Raw genomic sequence first — 17,508 nt, forward strand, 5'->3', positions numbered from 1 at the left:
AATATGTATTTAAATTTAAATGTTTGTTGAGTGGCAACTTAAAATACCTTTTTTTTGTGTATATGAGTTACTACAGTATGTTTAATTATGGAATTTGTAAATAATAAACCATATATTGTAATAGTAGTTTAATTTAAGCATTTAGTTTTAAGATTATATGAATAATCTTAATCAGTCCACGAAAGTAAATACAAAATTTTCATCATCCACAGGAAGTATCCGTTCCCATCTTCCTCTGTAACTGGGTACTAACTCTGTCGAAGAATTTACTTCTCTCAAACAATAGTTTGAGAAAAGAAATTTGCTCTCCCTCTGTGTAATTAATTTTCAAAACTTTGATAACATTTGAGATGTTAAAACTTTAATAACAATCCAGATTTTTTTTCATAACATTTCAGATTTCATAACTAACATTCTGATGTCTAAGGATTAATAACTTTCTATATTTCATAACTAATAACATTCTAGACTTCAAAACTTTAGTAACAATCTAGATTTCAAAACTTTAGTAACGTTCTATTTCATAACTTAGATAACATCCTAGATTTCAAATCTTTCATGATATTCTAAGTTACAAAAATTTAATAACACACCAATAATGGTGAATTACACAGTATCAAGCCCAGTAGCCAAGAGACGTGGGTCTTTTAGCTCAAGATCGGAGGTCGACACGAAATACCGAGCTGGTAATTCGTTTGTTGCTAGATAGTAACATGAAACGAAATTAACTTGAAGCTTAAAAACTCGAGAGGCAGTCACTATGTTGATTCATAATTTGCAAAGGTTATGAATATAACTGAGAAATGTACATCTTGTTAATTACGTATGAGGTTGGTGTTTGAAATAGTAATTCTATTGCTTATTCAAATGAATTACCAAAGCGCTAGAGCTTTGTAATATAACATAAACATGGATACCTATGCTAGTTATGTTTATTAGGATATAAGTTAATCACCTCATTTTCCTTGTTCTGTGTACAATTGGTCTTCGTGAAGCACCATGATTTACAGACTTATAGATGAGCAACTATCGCATGCCTCCCCAGTACAGGCTTAATCTAACAACCAATCAAGAATCGTGAAGGAATATAGATCACGAATATTATTCCTCTTAACAAAAATATAAAAGAGAAAGTTTGGTTCAAGATGCTGAACAACTTTCTTAGGTGATTCGCTGCGTAAGTAGACATGATATAGCTATGGTCTATTCCTTTGATTTTCGTAATGGAATCGAAAGTGTCAGTGTGTCCAGTTGCACATTTACGATGGGCAGACCTTCACATTGCCTATTATTTTTCTGAGTTGTTTCATTCTATATTTATAACTCAGCCATTCATCTTTATATATAGAATAATAAAATATGAATTCTTGATTATATGGGAATGTTTTGAAGCAATTAACGTGTGAATAAAGCTAAGTTTATGATGATGAATTTCTAAAGGAACTTGGGTGACATCCAAATAAATGTTAATGGCAGTTTGGTCCCGATAACTAGAAGAGCTCGTGACCAGGTGGCTTTAACCAAGGTTTATAGAATAGGTCTATAGAATTCTATAGACCTTGGGTTTAACATAGGGCTAAGGGCTGATCTCTTGCATATATATAATTCTGCTCATTAATATTGTTTTTCTTTCCAATTATATATATATTTCTATATTTTTTTCGTAAATCAGTGGAGAGATAAAAATGAAGTGGTACCATAACTCACAAAGACAAGGCGTGGATATCGAAATCAACTCTACCGTAGTTTACCCACATATCTGTAGACAGAAAATGGAAAGGATGTTTCATGTGAGAAAACTAAAAAGGAGTAATTTCAGGGGGGACTATACTACATTGTATAAAAAGATAGACAAACAAAAAAAGAATGTGAAGATTTTTTTACAGGGCGTATGGGTGCAAATCTTAATGTATACACACACACACACACACACACACACACACACATATATATATATATATATATATATATATATATATATATATATATATATATATATATATATATATATATATATATATATATATATACACACACACACACACACACACATATATATATATATATATATATATATATATATATATATATATATATATATATATATATATGTATGTATGTGTGTGTGTGTGTGTTGTAGCCTAAATACTGTATAAGAAATTCCAGGATACACTGGGGAGTTCCCCCGTTGTTTACGTGACAGTTGTTAATATATAACTTTTACTTATCTATACTATATTCTTTCTAATGCTATTATCTTTTATATCTTCTGTCGTATTACTCCAAGATGATCTCATTTAAAAAAAAAATGTTTCCACTTTTAAAACTCCCTAATAACTACTGACCTCGGGGAAGTAAAAGCAAGACATTAAAAAAGATATGTTATGGAAATTTCATGAAACCAGTAACATGTTTGAAAGTTTGATCAAGAAATGCCATATGAAATTTTCTCTCAAAACTGTCATGGCGATATGAGGGAAAATAGATTTATATCACTCGCTCTATGTTGCATATGATATCTATTGATTGCAGGGAGTCTCAGAATCCATTCACCACAACATCAAAACAAACATGGGATCATTTGATTATTTTGATCGCTTGTGTAGGCTTTGTGGAGCAGAGAGCCAAGATCTCATAAATCTATTCGGAAATCAAACCGGTGAAAGAAATCTCGTGGCAATTATAAAGAAATACGCGAAAGTCATTGTGAGTACGAAGATTTTTTAATCACCCTGTATTTGTTTTGGTATGGTTCGAGTCTGGTTTGTTTTTGTTTATCCTGTCATAGTCTTAAGTGTTGAAAGCACTTGCAGACATCATGATGTAGTACTCTAATGTTTATATCCATTTATCCGGTAAACAGCTAGTTTGGTATGAATCTATGATATTAAATTTACCTAACCGCTCAAGTAAGACAAATATTACTTCTCATATATAGTTTATTTCTCTGCAGTATTATCTTTCCTCACGGTGCAATTTTGCCGTATTTGAGCCTTGGGAGTTTTGGCATCGTTTTACCAACTCGAGTTGTAGCTTAGCTACTAATAATGATATACCATAACATAGACCTGTACGTCTATGGTTCTTTCGTCTTAATTCTGTTAAGGTTAACTATTTTTTTTGGAGCCTTTGTATATCAGCGGCCAATTCCTCCCTCGTTGTTTAAAAATGGACATCAACTAACCTAACCTTTCAAGCCGTGTCCTTACCTACTTACCTAATGGCGGTCTAACGCCCCTCTGCGACCCCCTTACACTACCGTATTCTAAGTTAGGCATAATAATACATATAGGTGGCCGCTATCATACATACACCCCGATATACCGTAACATAGACCTCTATTTATATGGTTCTTTCGTCTTACTTCTGTTAAGATTAACTACTCTTTTTATCCTGGAAATATGTAATACTTGAATTTCTACCAAAATACATGAACCATATATTTTTCCTACATGATAACTTGTGTTATATCCATTTCTGACCATGATTATTTGGAGCAAACCATCTGTTCATGAGTTTTCCCACAATCCCCCTTCTAATTATAACTGGTATCCCAGTGAGAAACTTGGGTTTGGGGTGTATGTATGATAGCGGCCAACGGTGGGTGTATGTGTGATAGCGGCCACCTGTATGTATCATTATGCTTAACTTAGAATACGGCAGTGTAAGGGGGGTTGCAGGGGGACGTTAGCCCCCCTGTTAGGTAAGTAGGTTTGGACACGGCTTGTAGATTAGGTTAGGGGGGGAAAGTTTAAGTTAGTTGATGAACATTTTTAATGAACGCGTGACGAACTGGCCGCTGATATACAAAGGCTCCGCCAACTGCTAGGAGTGAAACGGGTTATGAATCAAGCACAGGGTAAGCTTAGAAAATGGAAGTTAGCCTCCTGTTAGGTATGTAGGTAAGGACATGGCTTTTAGGCTAAGTGGGGAATTTAGGAGATGGTGTTCTTGTATAGAGATTTTGCATAAAAATGGACACAATTCTTGTTTTACAGTGGCCATGTCTTCCGAGCTACTAGAAAATAGGAAGAAAATTCCTATTCCCTTTACACGCAGGAGGAACTACCCACTTGATATACTAAAGCTCCCAGGGTTTCGTGTGGGAAAACTCCAAAACCGATCTTTTTCTTTTAGCAATGGCGTAGTAATGGCCTGTAATTAGACAAGATTATATATGATCAAGGGAGGTAGTCCAGGAGGTGATAAATGAAACTTGCTTCTAGTAGTCCGTTAGTTTAACTTAGATATCACTGAGGGCAAGATACCACTGCCATATACTTAAAGCATGGTTATGTAAAGGTCATAGCCAGGTAGAAACTGGTGTTCTACATAAGCCGAAATGGTGAATGTGCGTGGTTTTTAATTAGCTTGTGAATAATTTTCTACAGACATATTGATAAAATTGCCTGAAAATTATTGTTAGAATCCAATTTGAATGCAATTCAGTGAGGTTTAACGGAGATAATGCTGAGTTGCTATCCAATCCTAAATGGTTGACTATTTTAGGAAACTAAACTTATTTTAGAGTTGTCACAGTTTCAAACTACATTGGGCATAACATTTTTAAGTTTTCATAATCTGGTAGTTTTGAAATTACCTTATATAACTTCTTGTATAAAAAATGCCCAATAAACAAGGAAAAATAGAACTTGAAAACAAATGTGTTGGATTTTTAGCATAAGCATATACTGTACTGTACTGCATAGCTATATAGTACATGGAATTAATTTTCAATATTTAACTTAGCCGGTGATTATAATAGCTACAACTCTGTTGCTCGACAGAAAACTCTAAGGAAAAATTCGCCAGCGATCGCTATACAGGTTGCGGGTGTGCCCAACAGCGCCATCTGTCGTCCAAGTACCCAGTACTCAATGTAAACAAAGAACTCAATTTTCTCTCTGTCGTGCTCCCGACAAGACGTGCTTATTCGCTGTTGCTAACTGGATTTGTTTTCACAACTAATTGGTGAAGTACACTATTCTAGTTTTGAGCTTTCGCTGTGCAGGCTTTTTCTTCACAATCCTTGAACTCTTTTTGATTACGGATTCTTTGTTGATGACTTTTTAATAGTTTTTGAATTCCCCTTTGACCAATTCAAAATGGCTGACCCTTCACAAGTCCCAAAATTTAGGAAGTGCAGTGCTAGGAACTGTTCAAGGCGTCTTCCGAAGGCCTCTATCGACCCTCACACTGTTTGTTCCAATTGTCGGGATAAAACCTGTCAATTGGAAGATCGATGTGAGGAGTGCGTTGGGCTTTCGGAATTCGATTTTATCGAATTCCAAAAATATACACGTAGGCTAGAGAGAGATAGAGTTAGGAGAAGTTCCTCTCGTTCTATTGACATTTCCTCTCCTCATGCCCCACAACCTATTCCTTCCCCTGTAGTGGTTGCTCCTAATCCCCCTTCTGGCACTCAGGAACCTTCGATGGCTGATATGATGTGTGCCATCCAAGCTCTGGGTGAGAGAGTTGAGTCACTGGCTAGTGACCGTAATCAGCTCATGGCGGATGTCAAGGAGCTGAAGTGTAAAAGTGCAGTGGGAAGTGATAAAGTGAGTGATAGTGTAGTGGATAGTGTTGCGCTTGAGGGTTCGTCTGTTCGTGCCTGTCGTCCTCCTAGTCCGGGACCTCTTGCAAGCTCCCAAGTCCAGGGGAGAAGCAATGTCGTACGACAAATGGGTTCGAGAGGCTTTAATCAGCGAACAGACGTTCCCTCCGTGGTTTCGGGCGTATCTACCCAAGATCGCCCCTACCAAACAAAGACGAGAGAGCCCATTTATACCTCGTCTGCGGAAGAGGTTTCTCGCAAGAAACCATGGACCAAGGTCTCACGACCGTTAAAGCGCAAGTCGGTCCCTTCCGCGCAATTCCAACGGCCCAGCTGTAGCCACTGGGTCAGTTCGGACTCGCTGCAGTCATCCGATGACTGCTCACCTCCTAAGAGAGGTAAAGCGGTACCGCTTCAGACAGTTACACCGTCTGTCGCCGCACCTGCTCCTGTAGACCCTAAGTGGTCTTTACTGCAAGACATGCAGTCGCAACTCACGTCGCTTATGCAGGACTTTCGTGCGGAGAAGGTTGCTGCCGCACCAGTAGCCAGTGCAGCTCCTTGCCTACAACCACCCACACGATAGGTTGTGCGTCCTGGGGACGCTGAGGTAACCTTCTCACGCACTCCAGTTGAGAGAGTTCCGCCACCCATGCGTTCCAGTGTGATCTGCCAGCCGCATGTTGACGTTCAGTGATGCACGGAGGTATCCGTTGACGTCCGTGAGGTTCAACAACCGTCAGAGTTGTTTTGTTTTGACGCGGTGCGTCAACCTCCGCAACCCAGTGTGGTTGCCACTGCGCACCCACATCAGTCTAGACAGTCTGGAGTAGACGCTGTGCGTCCCCGCGCTGCTATGGTTGTTGCCAGCTCACAGACTGGGCAACAGTTCCATGACGTTGCGTCCGGCTCAGTCACGCATTCACCCGTGCGGCCGGACTCAGCCAACCAGCCGTTACCCACTCTGTTGCCGTTCCCTCATCAGTTATCGGATGAGGGACTTTCTGATGATGATGGTGCTGCACATGAAGATGAACCACACTCAGAACTGGACAAGCCCAAGTCTACGCAACCCTCTTTGGACTTTAGGAAAGTTTTGGCCCTGTTCAAAGAGATGTTTCCGGACCAGTTTGTGTCTGTAGCTCCGCGTTCGCCTCCGTCAGAGTTTGTGTTAGGCATGCCGTCAACTGCTCCTGCCTTTACTAGACTCGTCGTCGCACGCTCGTCCAAGAGAGCTTTGCGAGTGATTGAAGAATGGCTGCAGTCCAAAAAGAGTTTAGGGAAGACAGCTTTTACGTTTCCCCCTGCTAGACTCTCTTCTAGATCGAGCGTCTAGTATGCCACGGGAGAAGTTCTCGGCTTGGGAGTTCCTGCCTCTGCCCAGGGCGACTTCTCAAGTCTTGTAGACTCTCCCCGCCGCCTAGCCATGAGACGCTCGAAGATATGTTGGTCATCTTCGGACCTGGACCACCTTTTGAAAGGGAAATTTAGAGCCTTCGAGGTATTCAACTTCTTAGACTGGTGTCTAGGAGCTCTAAGCAGAAAGATCTCTCCGACGGAGAAGGAGACTTCCTTGTTCATTATGTCCTGCATGGACAAGGCCATACGTGATGGGTCAAATGAGCTTGCTGCATCCTTTGTGTCCGGAGTCCTTAGGAAGCGTGAAAACCTGTGTTCATTCCTTTCAGCTGGGGTTACACCATGCCAGAGATCCGAACTTCTGTTTGCTCCTCTTTCTAAGTGCCTTTTTCCAGAGGACCTGATTAAGGAGATTGCTGCTTCTTTGATACAGAAGGATACTCATGATCTTGTTGCGTCCTCTGCTCGCAAAGCTACCCCTTTGCCTACCTTGTCAGCGAGACCAAGGATGGACACTCCAGCGTCACGTTTTATTCCTCCCTTTCGTGGCAGAGCCTCCAGCAGAGGAGGTGCTCGTGCCGAAGGGAGACGTGGAAAGAAGAAAGGAACCAAGTCCTTTAAGGGCAGAGTCTGACTGCCAACTTCTTCAGACAGCAGTGGGAGCCAGACTCAAGAACTTCTGGCAGACCTGGGAAAAGAGAGGCGCAGATGCACAATCTGTGAAGTTGCTCAGAGAAGGGTACAAGATCCCCTTTGTACGAAAACCCCCTCTAGCAACGTCCCCCATCGATCTCTCTCCCAGGTACAGAGAGGAAGACAAGAGACGGGCATTGAAACAGGAAGTGTCTCTCTTACTAGAGAAGGGAGCGGTAGTCAAAGTCCTGGACCATCAAACCCCAGGATTCTACAACCGTCTCTTCTTGGTGTCCAAGAAGACAGGAGGGTGGAGGCCGGTGCTAGACGTCAGTGCGCTGAACGTCTTTGTCACAAAGCAGACGTTCTCCATGGAGACCACAAAGTCGGTTCTAGCAGCGGTCAGAAGGGAAGACTGGATGGTCTCGTTAGACCTAAGGGACGCCTACTTCCACGTCCCCATCCACCCGGACTCCCAACCTTTTCTGAGATTCGTTTACGAAAAGGTTGTCTACCAGTTTCAAGCCCTGTGCTTTGGCCTAAGCACAGCTCCTCTTGTGTTTACGAGGCTGATGAGGAATGTAGCCAAATTCCTTCATTTAGCGGACATCCGAGCCTCCCTCTATTTGGACGACTGGCTTCTCAGAGCTTCTTCCAGTCGTCGCTGTCTGAAGGATCTAAAGTGGACTCTAGATCTGACCAAGGAATTGGGTCTCCTTGTCAATATGGAAAAGTCACAAGTGGTCCCATCCCAAACTATTGTGTATTTAGGGATGGAGATTCACAGTCTAGCTTTTCGGGCTTTTCCGTCGGCCCCCAGAACAAGCCAAGCCCAGTTATGCATCCAGAACATGCTGAAGAAGGAACGATGTTCAGTCAGGAAGTGGATGAGTCTGATATGGACGCTATCATCCCTGGAACAGTTCGTAGCATTAGGAAGACTACACCTCCGTCCTCTTCAATATCACCTAGCATTTCACTGGAAAAAGGACAAGACGCTAGAAGCGGTCTCGATCCCCATTTCCGAGAAGATGAAGTCTTGCCTGACATGGTGGAAGGACAGTATCAACCTCAGAGAGGGTCTGCCCCTGGCTGTTCAGACTCCCAACCACGTTCTCTTCTCGGACGCATCGGACGTAGGCTGGGGCGCGACATTAGACGGTTGGGAATGCTCGGGAATATGGAACTCGAGTCAAAGGACAATGCATATCAACTGCAAGGAGCTACTGGCAGTACATCTGGCCTTGAAAAGCTTCAGGTCTCTCCTTCAAGGCAAAGTGGTGGAGGTGAACTCGGACAACACCACGGCTTTGGCGTACATCTCCAAGCAAGGAGGGACCCACTCACTGACGCTGTACGAGATCGCAAGGGACCTCCTCACCTGGTCAAAAGGTCTAAACATATCGCTAGTTACGAGGTTCATCCAAGGCAACTTGAATGTCATGGCAGATTGTCTCAGTCGGAAGGGACAAATTCTTCCAACAGAATGGACCCTCCACAAGGATGTATGCAAGAGTCTTTGGGCCACCTGGGGCCAGCCGACCATAGATCTCTTCGCAACCTCGATGACCAAGAGGCTCCCAATTTATTGCTCACCAATCCCGGACCCAGCAGCAGTTCATATAGATGCCTTTCTCCTAGATTGGTCTCATCTAGATCTATATGCATTCCCTCCGTTCAAGATTGTCAACAAGGTACTGCAGAAGTTCGCCTCTCACGAAGGGACAAGGTTGACGCTAGTTGCTCCCCTCTGGCCCGCGAGAGAATGGTTCACCGAGGTACTTCGATGGCTAGTAGACGTTCCCAGAACACTTCCCCTAAGGGTGGACCTTCTACGTCAGCCACACGTAAAGAAGGTACACCAAGGCCTCCACGCTCTTCGTCTGACTGCCTTCAGACTATCGAAAGACTCTCGAGAGCTAGAGGCTTTTCGAAGGAGGCAGCCAGAGCGATTGCTAGAGCAAGGAGAACATCCACCCTTAGAGTCTACCAATCGAAGTGGGAAGTCTTCCGAAACTGGTGCAAGTCAGTATCAGTATCCTCGACCAGTACCTCTGTAACTCAAATAGCTGACTTCCTCTTATACCTGAGGAAAGAACGATCTCTTTCAGCTCCCACCATCAAGGGTTACAGAAGCATGTTGGCATCAGTCTTCCGTCACAGAGGCTTAGATCTTTCCAACAATAAAGATCTACAGGACCTCCTTAAGTCTTTTGAGACCACGAAGGAGCGTCGTTTGGTTACACCTGGTTGGAATTTAGACGTGGTACTAAGATTCCTCATGTCAGACAGGTTCGAGCCGCTACAATCAGCCTCCCTGAAAGATCTCACCTTAAAGACTCTTTTCCTGGTTTGCTTAGCCACAGCTAAAAGAGTCAGCGAGATTCATGCCTTCAGCAAGAACATCGGTTTCTCATCTGAAACGGCTACATGTTCTCTACAACTTGGTTTTCTAGCCAAAAACGAGCTGCCTTCTCGACCTTGGCCAAAATCGTTCGATATTCCAAGCTTATCGAATATGGTTGGAAATGAACTAGAAAGAGTCTTATGCCCTGTCAGAGCTCTTAAGTTCTATTTAAAACGAACTAAACCTTTAAGAGGCCCGTCTGAAGCTTTATGGTGTTCAGTTAAGAAACCATCTTTGCCTATGTCAAAGAATGCCTTATCCTATTTTATCAGACTGTTAATACGAGAAGCTCATTCCCATCTGAATGAGGAAGACCAAGCTTTGCTGAGGGTAAGGACACATGAAGTTAGAGCTGTCGCAACTTCCGTGGCCTTTAAACAAAATAGATCTCTGCGAAGTATAATGGACGCAACCTATTGGAGAAGCAAGTCAGTGTTCGCGTCTTTTTATCTTAAGGATGTCCAGTCTCTTTACGAGGACTGCTACACTCTGGGACCATTCGTAGAAGCGAGTGCAGTAGTGGGTGAGTGCTCAACCACTACAATTCCCTAATTCCATAACCTTTTTAATCTTTCTCTTGAAATATTTTTATTGTTGTTTTTTTGGGTTGTCCGGAAGGCTAAGAAGCCTTTCGCATCCTGGTTGATTTGGCGGGTGGTCAAAGTCATTTCTTGAGAAGCGCCTAGATTAGGGGTTTTGATGAGGTCCTGTTGTATGGGTTGCAACCCTTGATACTTCAGATCCTAGGGGTCGATCAGCTTCCTGAGAGGATCGCGAGGCTCCGTAAGGAAGACGTACTTAAAAAGGCAGAGTAATTGTTCAAGTCGACTTCCTTACCAGGTACCTATTTATTTTGTTTTTGTTATTTTGATAACTTCTAAAATGAAATAAAAATTCTTAGCTCATAATAATGTAAACATATAATGCTGGTCTCTACCCACCCCCTGGGTGTGAATCAGCTATTATAATCACCGGCTAAGTTAAATATTGAAAAATGTTATTTTTATAATAAAATAAATTTTTGAATATACTTACCCGGTGATTATAAATTAAAGGACCCTCCCTTCCTCCCCAATAGAGACGCAGTGGACCGAGGAGAAAATTGAGTTCTTTGTTTACATTGAGTACTGGGTACTTGGACGACAGATGGCGCTGTTGGGCACACCCGCAACCTGTATAGCGATCGCTGGCGAATTTTTCCTTAGAGTTTTCTGTCGAGCAACAGAGTTGCAGCTATTATAATCACCGGTAAGTATATTCAAAAATTTATTTTATTATAAAAATAACATTTTTCAGCCAGATTTTAATTTTTATATTTTTATTGTTTTAATATACCTGACTTTATACAGTACATTATTTCAGTATAAGTCATGCTGTGATGAAACTAACTATTACCTTTTTAAATCTACAGGTTAATATTCGTGATGCATTACCACATCAGATATGTGGTCCTTGCGTTGCAAAACTGGATGAAGTGGTTGACTTCGTGGACACTAGTCTCGCTACACAAGCAAAATTCAGAAAACTTCTTGAAGGTACGGGATTTGTTTCACTCTAACATTTTTATATTCTTTATCAGGTTTTACCAACACCATCATAGTTGGATGTGGTAAGGTTTTTACTAATGTATCTCTAAATTTATAGTGTATGGTATTTTGATAATAGATAAATTGTGTCTTAAGTTGATAATTTATTTTGATGACAAATGGATTAGGAAGAAACTATGTTTCATAGTTGTAGATTTCATAAGAAAACTTTATAAGAATAAGGATGATAAATACCATACAATCACTAGTTCTCAGAGCCTTTCAAAAATTCTGTACTTGTTTATTGCTTACTATCCCAAAATTTATAATAAGGTTTATTGTTATATTTTTTTCAGCTGCTAATGCATCGACTAACAAAGTTCAAGTGAGTGAAAATTGCTACTATGAATTTGTCAAAGATGTAAAGGTCGTAATTAAAGAAACTGAGGATGATGTTAATGATGAGGATCCAAGCAATGACGACTCCAGTAAGTAGTACATTTCAAGTACCAGTAATTACCTAAATTGCTGTACAGTACTGTAGTACTGGTGGCTGAATTTTGCTTTTTCAATATCAAACTTACCCGATGATCATATAGCTGCATCCCTGCTGCCCGACAGAAAAAACCTACGGGAGGAATACGCCAGCGATCGCTATACAGGTGGGGGTGTACATCAACAGCGCCATCTGTCAAGTAGGTACTCAAGTACTCGATGTCAACAACGAACCAATTTTCCCTCTGTCGTGCCACAGGCAAGACCTACTAAATACGCCGTCCCTAACTGGATTTGTTTTCACAACGATTTGGTGAAGTACACTATTCCAGTTTTGAGCTTTCGCTATGCAGGGGTTTTATCTTCATTTCAAAACTTGAACTCGTTTTGGATAGATTTAATTATGGTGACGAAGAGAGTATGAACTCTCTTTCACTTTTAAATGGCCGACCCTTCCCTTAGACGGAAGTGTTGGTGACGAAGAGAGTATGGACTCTCTTTCACTTTTAAATGGCCGACCCTTCCCTTAGACGGAAGTGTGTTTAGGTTTTTGGTAATTTTGCTTAACAAGCTATAGATCTTTTTATTTTATATCTCTCCGCCTTTATAGGCCTCTTCGATTAGCTTTCCATTTATTATAAACTTATAAAAAATTAATTTTTATGTTTGTTTATTTGCGACCTTTCCTAATAGTAGGCGGTCCTTACTTGGAACCGAAGTTAATTAACATTGAGCCCGTCATATCGTTTTTTCCTTTTAAGAATTTATACTTTTTAATGTTTTTGAAAGAATTTCTTTGATAGTCTCGTACTGTTTTCAAAGATGAACTAACGTTTAGTTTAGTCTCCGCAGTTGTTGACGTTCAGAACGTTCAACTTGCGCTCTATCGTTACGATAGAGAGAGAGTATTTCACGGTTTCACGTTGCAGTAAGAGTAAACCGATTCTAGCGTTTCGTTCATTCTTTCTTAGCTTAAATGGTTTTAATTCTAATAAAGGAACTTTTTCTTTGGGAAACCTTTCAGTTTTTTCCTTTAGCAAATAATATGTTTTAACGATATATAATTGGGCTCTTCTCTCAGGTTCTAAGTCAAGAGAGAAGAGAGAGAGAGATAGAGACGGAGGGAGAGAGAGGAGAATAAACGTTTTGTTCAAGCGGGTAACGTTGTTCTCGTTTTTTACTCTTCTCCCTAGTCGCTGTAGGGGAAGAAGGTAAAACGTTTCTAGAGTTTTATTCTTGTTCCCAGGCTTTATGCGGTTAGAGATTTTAAACGTAGTTCATTTGATCTAGTGTTTAGTCTCTTTTCCAGCCACTGAATTCTTTATCTTTCATTATGTTTTTCTGTTGCATTGTAAAACTGTTTTCGCAATCACTACCTTTTAATGAAGGATAGGATTGCGTGTTTCAGGTACAAATCACTTAAAGTTTCGATTTCAGTGAAATAAGTGCAAACAGAAAATCAAAAGTGATAAAGTGATATGCGCAAAGTGTTACAGTGTTGCGTTCGAGGGTTCGTCTGTTCGTGCCAGTTGTTCACCTAGTCCGATACCTCTTACAAGCTCCCAAGCCCAGGGGAGAAGTAATGTCGAAGGACTTATGGGTTCCACAGGCCTTGATCGACGAACAGACGTTTCCCTCGGTGGTTTCGGGTGTATCTACACACGTTGCCGACGTGATCGCCCCACCCACATAAAGACGAGAGAGCCCATTTATTCCTCGTCTGCGGAAGAGGTTTCTCGCAGAAACCATGGACCAATCTTGCAGCTTTAAGTGCAAGTCGGTCCCTTCCGCGCAAGTCCAACGGCCTAGGTGTAGCCACTGGGTCAGTTCGGACTCGCTGCAGTCATCCGACGACTGCACACCTCCCAAGAGAGGCAAGGTGGTACCGCAACAGGCAGTAACTCCGTCTGTTGCCGCACCAGCTGTTTTAGACCCTCAGTCACAACGGACAGTAGCTCCGTTTGTTGCCTTCTTTGGTAGACCCTAGTGGTCCATGCTGCAGACTATGCAGTCTCAGCTTGCTTCCTTCCTTCATGCAGGAGTATCGTGCTGAGAAGGTTGACACTGCACCTGTTAACCTACAACCTGCCACGGTTGTGCGCTCAGCAGATACTGCGGCTGCCAGCTCCCACACTCCACCTGTGAGAGCTCCACCACCGATGCGCAGTCGACCCTGCCAGACGCATGTTCATGCTGCACCCTCCGTTGACATGCGTGAGCTACCGCATCAGCAGTGGGAAGGTGCTGTCAAGCTGCCGTGTTTTGATGCAATGCGGCATGCTCCGCAACCCACGGCAGTCCCTCCCACGCACCAGCACTCCGCTTTTGTTGTTGCCAGCTCCCACACTCCAACTGCGGAGAAGGTTGACGATGCACCCGTTGGCCTACAGCCTACCACGGTTGTGCGCCCGGCATAGCTGCCTGCTCCCACACTCTTGTTGTGAGAGCTCCTCCACCCATGCGCAGTCGACCCTGCCAGACGTATGCTGACCCCCACAGACACACGGAGCACTCCGTTGCCGTGCGTGAGCTACCACAAGCTGCCGTGTTTTGACACGGTGTGTCAGCCTCCGCAACACACTGTGGTTACCGCCACTCGCCCGCAGCAAACTAGTCAGTCAGGAGTTGAGGCTTCCCCACACAGCTTTGGTTGTTGCCAACTCACAGACTGTCAAACAGTTACATGACGTTGCCTTCTGGTCTGCTACTATACACCAGTGCTGTATGTCCTCACGCACCTGTTGTGGTTGACAGTTCACTTTTTGACAGTTCACAGACTGTCAAGCAGTTTCATAACGTTGCCGTCTGGTCTGCTGCTTATGCACCAGTGAAACCCTCACTGAGATAACCTAGCTTTTCTCGGACATGGTTCCTGTAGATGAGAAAGTGCTGTTCTCCCTCCTTCTGATATTCCCTTGAGGACTCTGTCATTTGGAGAGGAGCCTTAAGCTGCTTAGCCTCCTATGGACTTTAATTAAAGCATAACATGCTTCCAGGGAGGGTAAATGGTTCCGCTTCAGTCGCTAACCCCGTCTGTTGCCACACCTGCTCCCATAGACCTTGGGCTTTGTTGCAAGACATGCAGTCCAAGCTTAGTCCTTGATAGAGAATTTTTTACGGAGAAGAACCTTCTTGCCAACAACCTTCCTACCGGTTGGTTGTACGCCCTGTTGACGCTGAGATATCCTACTCACGTCCGCCAGTTGAGATGGTTCCTCCTCCGGTGCGACCCAGTGTGGGTTGCCAGTCGCACGTTGACGTTAAGCGACTCTCGAAGGGGTTGTGGACGTTCAGTGTGTCACTAGGAAGACGTTCAACAACCAGCAGAGGTGACTTGTTGTGACGCAGTGCGGCAACCTCAGCAACCCGATAAGGGGTTGTCTGCACAACCCAGACAGTCTAGACAGTTTCGGGTTGTCGCTGTACTTCCTCGCTTCCCCATGGTTGACAGTTCACAGACTGTGCAGCAGTACCATGATCTTGTGTCCGGCTCCGTCACGCATCCACCAGTGCGACCGGATTCAGCGAGTCAGACGTTGCCCACTCCGTTGCCGTTTCCTCATCAGTTTCGGATGAGGAACCCTCTGATGAGGACATGGCTGAACAAGACGATCAACCCCCAGCCCTGCTATCCATCCAGAAGATGCTGAAGAAGGAACATGGCCCTGTCAGGCTGTGGATGAGTCTGGTTAAGACACTGTCATCCGTGGTTCAATTGGTGTCACTTGGAAGACTACACCTCCGTCCTCTTCGGTTTCATCTAGCTCTTCACTGGAAAAGGACAAGACGCTAGAAGCGGTCTCGATCCCGGTTTCCGGAAGATAAGTCTGGTCTGACTGGATGAAAGGACTTTATCAGCCTTTGATAGGGTCTTCCCCTGACTGTTCAGACTCCCAACCACGTTCTCTTCTCAGACGCATCGGACGTAGGCTGGGGTGCGACCTTAGGCGGTAGGGAATTCTCGGGATTATGGAACTCGAGTCAAAGGACAATGCATTTCAACTGCAAGAAGCTTCTGGCAGTACGTCTGACCTGGAAAAGCTTCAGGTCTCTCCTTCAAGGCAAAGTAGTGGAGGTGAACACGGTCAACTCCCTGCTTTGATGTACATCTCCTAGCAAGGAGGGATCTACTCTCTGACATGGTACGAGTTCGCAAGTGACCTCCTCTCCTGTTCAACAGGTCTAGACTTTTCACTAGTAACAAGTTTCTTCCAAGGCAACTTGAATGTCTTAGCAGATTGTCTCAGTAGGAAGGGACAATAATTCCAACATATTGGACCCTCCACAAGGATGTATGCAAGAGACTTTGGGTCACCTGGGGCCAGCCAACCATAGATCTCTTCGCAACCTCGATGTCCAAGAGGCTCTCAATACTTTGCTCACCTATCCCGACCCAGCAGTAGTTCTTTTAGATGCCTTTCTACTTGATTGGTCTCATCTAGATCTATATGCATTCCCTCCGTTCTAGATTGTCAACAAGGTACTGCAGAAGTTCGCCTCTCACGAAAGGACAAGTGGACGCTAATTGCTTCCCTCTGGCCCGCGAGAGAATAACTTACCGAGGTACTTCGATGGCTAGTAGACGTTCCCAGAACTCTTCCCCTAAGGGTGGACCTGCTACGTCTGCCACGCGTAAAGAAGGTACTCCAAGGCCTCCACGCTCTTCGTCTCACTGCCTTCAGAGTATCGAAAGACTCTCGAGAACTAGAGGTTTTTCGAAGGAGGCAACCAGAGCGATTGCTAGAGCAAGGAGAACATCCACCCTTAGAATCTACCAATCGAAGTGGGAAATCTTTCGAAACTGGTGCAAGTCAGTATCCGTTTCCTCGACCAGTACCTCTGTAACTCAAATAGCTGACTTCCTCTTATATCTGAGGAAAGAGCGATCTCTTTCAGCTCCCACTTTCAAGGGTTACAGAAGCATGTTGGCATCAGTCTTCCATCACAGAGGCTTAGATCTTCCAACAATAAAGATCTACAGGACCTCCTTAAGTCTTTTGAGACCACGAAGGAGCGTCGTTTGGTTACACCTGGTTGGAATTTAGACGTGGTTCTAAGATTCCTTATGTTAGACAGGTTCGAACCACTTCAATCAGCCTCCCTGAAAGATCTCACCTTTAAGACTCTTTTCCTGATATGCTTAACCACAGCTAAAAGAGTCAGTGAGATTCATGCCTTCAGCAAGAACATCGGATTCTCATCCGAAACGGCTACATGTTCTACATCTTGGTTTTCTAGCCGAACACGAGCTGCCTTCTCGGCCTTGACCAATATCGTTCGATATTCCAAACTTATCATATGGTTGGAAATGAACTAAAAAGAGTATTATGTCCTGTAAGAGCTCTTAAGTTCTATTTTAAAACCTTTATGAGGCCCGTCTGAAGCTTTATGGTGTTCAGTTAAGAATTCATCTTTGCCTATGTCAGAGAATTCTTTATCCTATTTTTATCAGACTGTTAATACGAGAGGCTCATTCCCTTCTGAATGAGGAAGACCAAGCTTTGCTGAAGGTAAGGACACACGAAGTTAGA

At 43.2% G+C, this 17,508-nt stretch overlaps 1 protein-coding gene across 2 annotated transcripts in view; it reads left to right on the forward strand.

Annotated features, from left to right (window-relative positions):
* Positions 1-2,526: 2,526 nt before the first annotated feature.
* Positions 2,527-17,508, forward strand: part of LOC137654732 (zinc finger protein 271-like) — an 88,957-nt gene continuing 73,975 nt past the window's right edge. Inside the window, exons 1-3 of one of the 2 annotated variants that reach the window (XM_068388641.1) lie at positions 2,527-2,706; positions 11,368-11,491; positions 11,839-11,970. In XM_068388641.1, coding sequence (XP_068244742.1) covers positions 2,572-2,706; positions 11,368-11,491; positions 11,839-11,970 — 391 coding nt within the window. In that variant the 5' untranslated portion in view covers positions 2,527-2,571. Of the gene's footprint in view, positions 2,707-2,766; positions 2,856-11,367; positions 11,492-11,838; positions 11,971-17,508 lie in introns of those variants that run through there. The other variant, XM_068388643.1, reaches the window with a different exon arrangement.

This window comes from Palaemon carinicauda, chromosome 15 (assembly GCF_036898095.1).
Source record: "Palaemon carinicauda isolate YSFRI2023 chromosome 15, ASM3689809v2, whole genome shotgun sequence".
Lineage (NCBI taxonomy): Eukaryota > Metazoa > Arthropoda > Malacostraca > Decapoda > Palaemonidae > Palaemon > Palaemon carinicauda.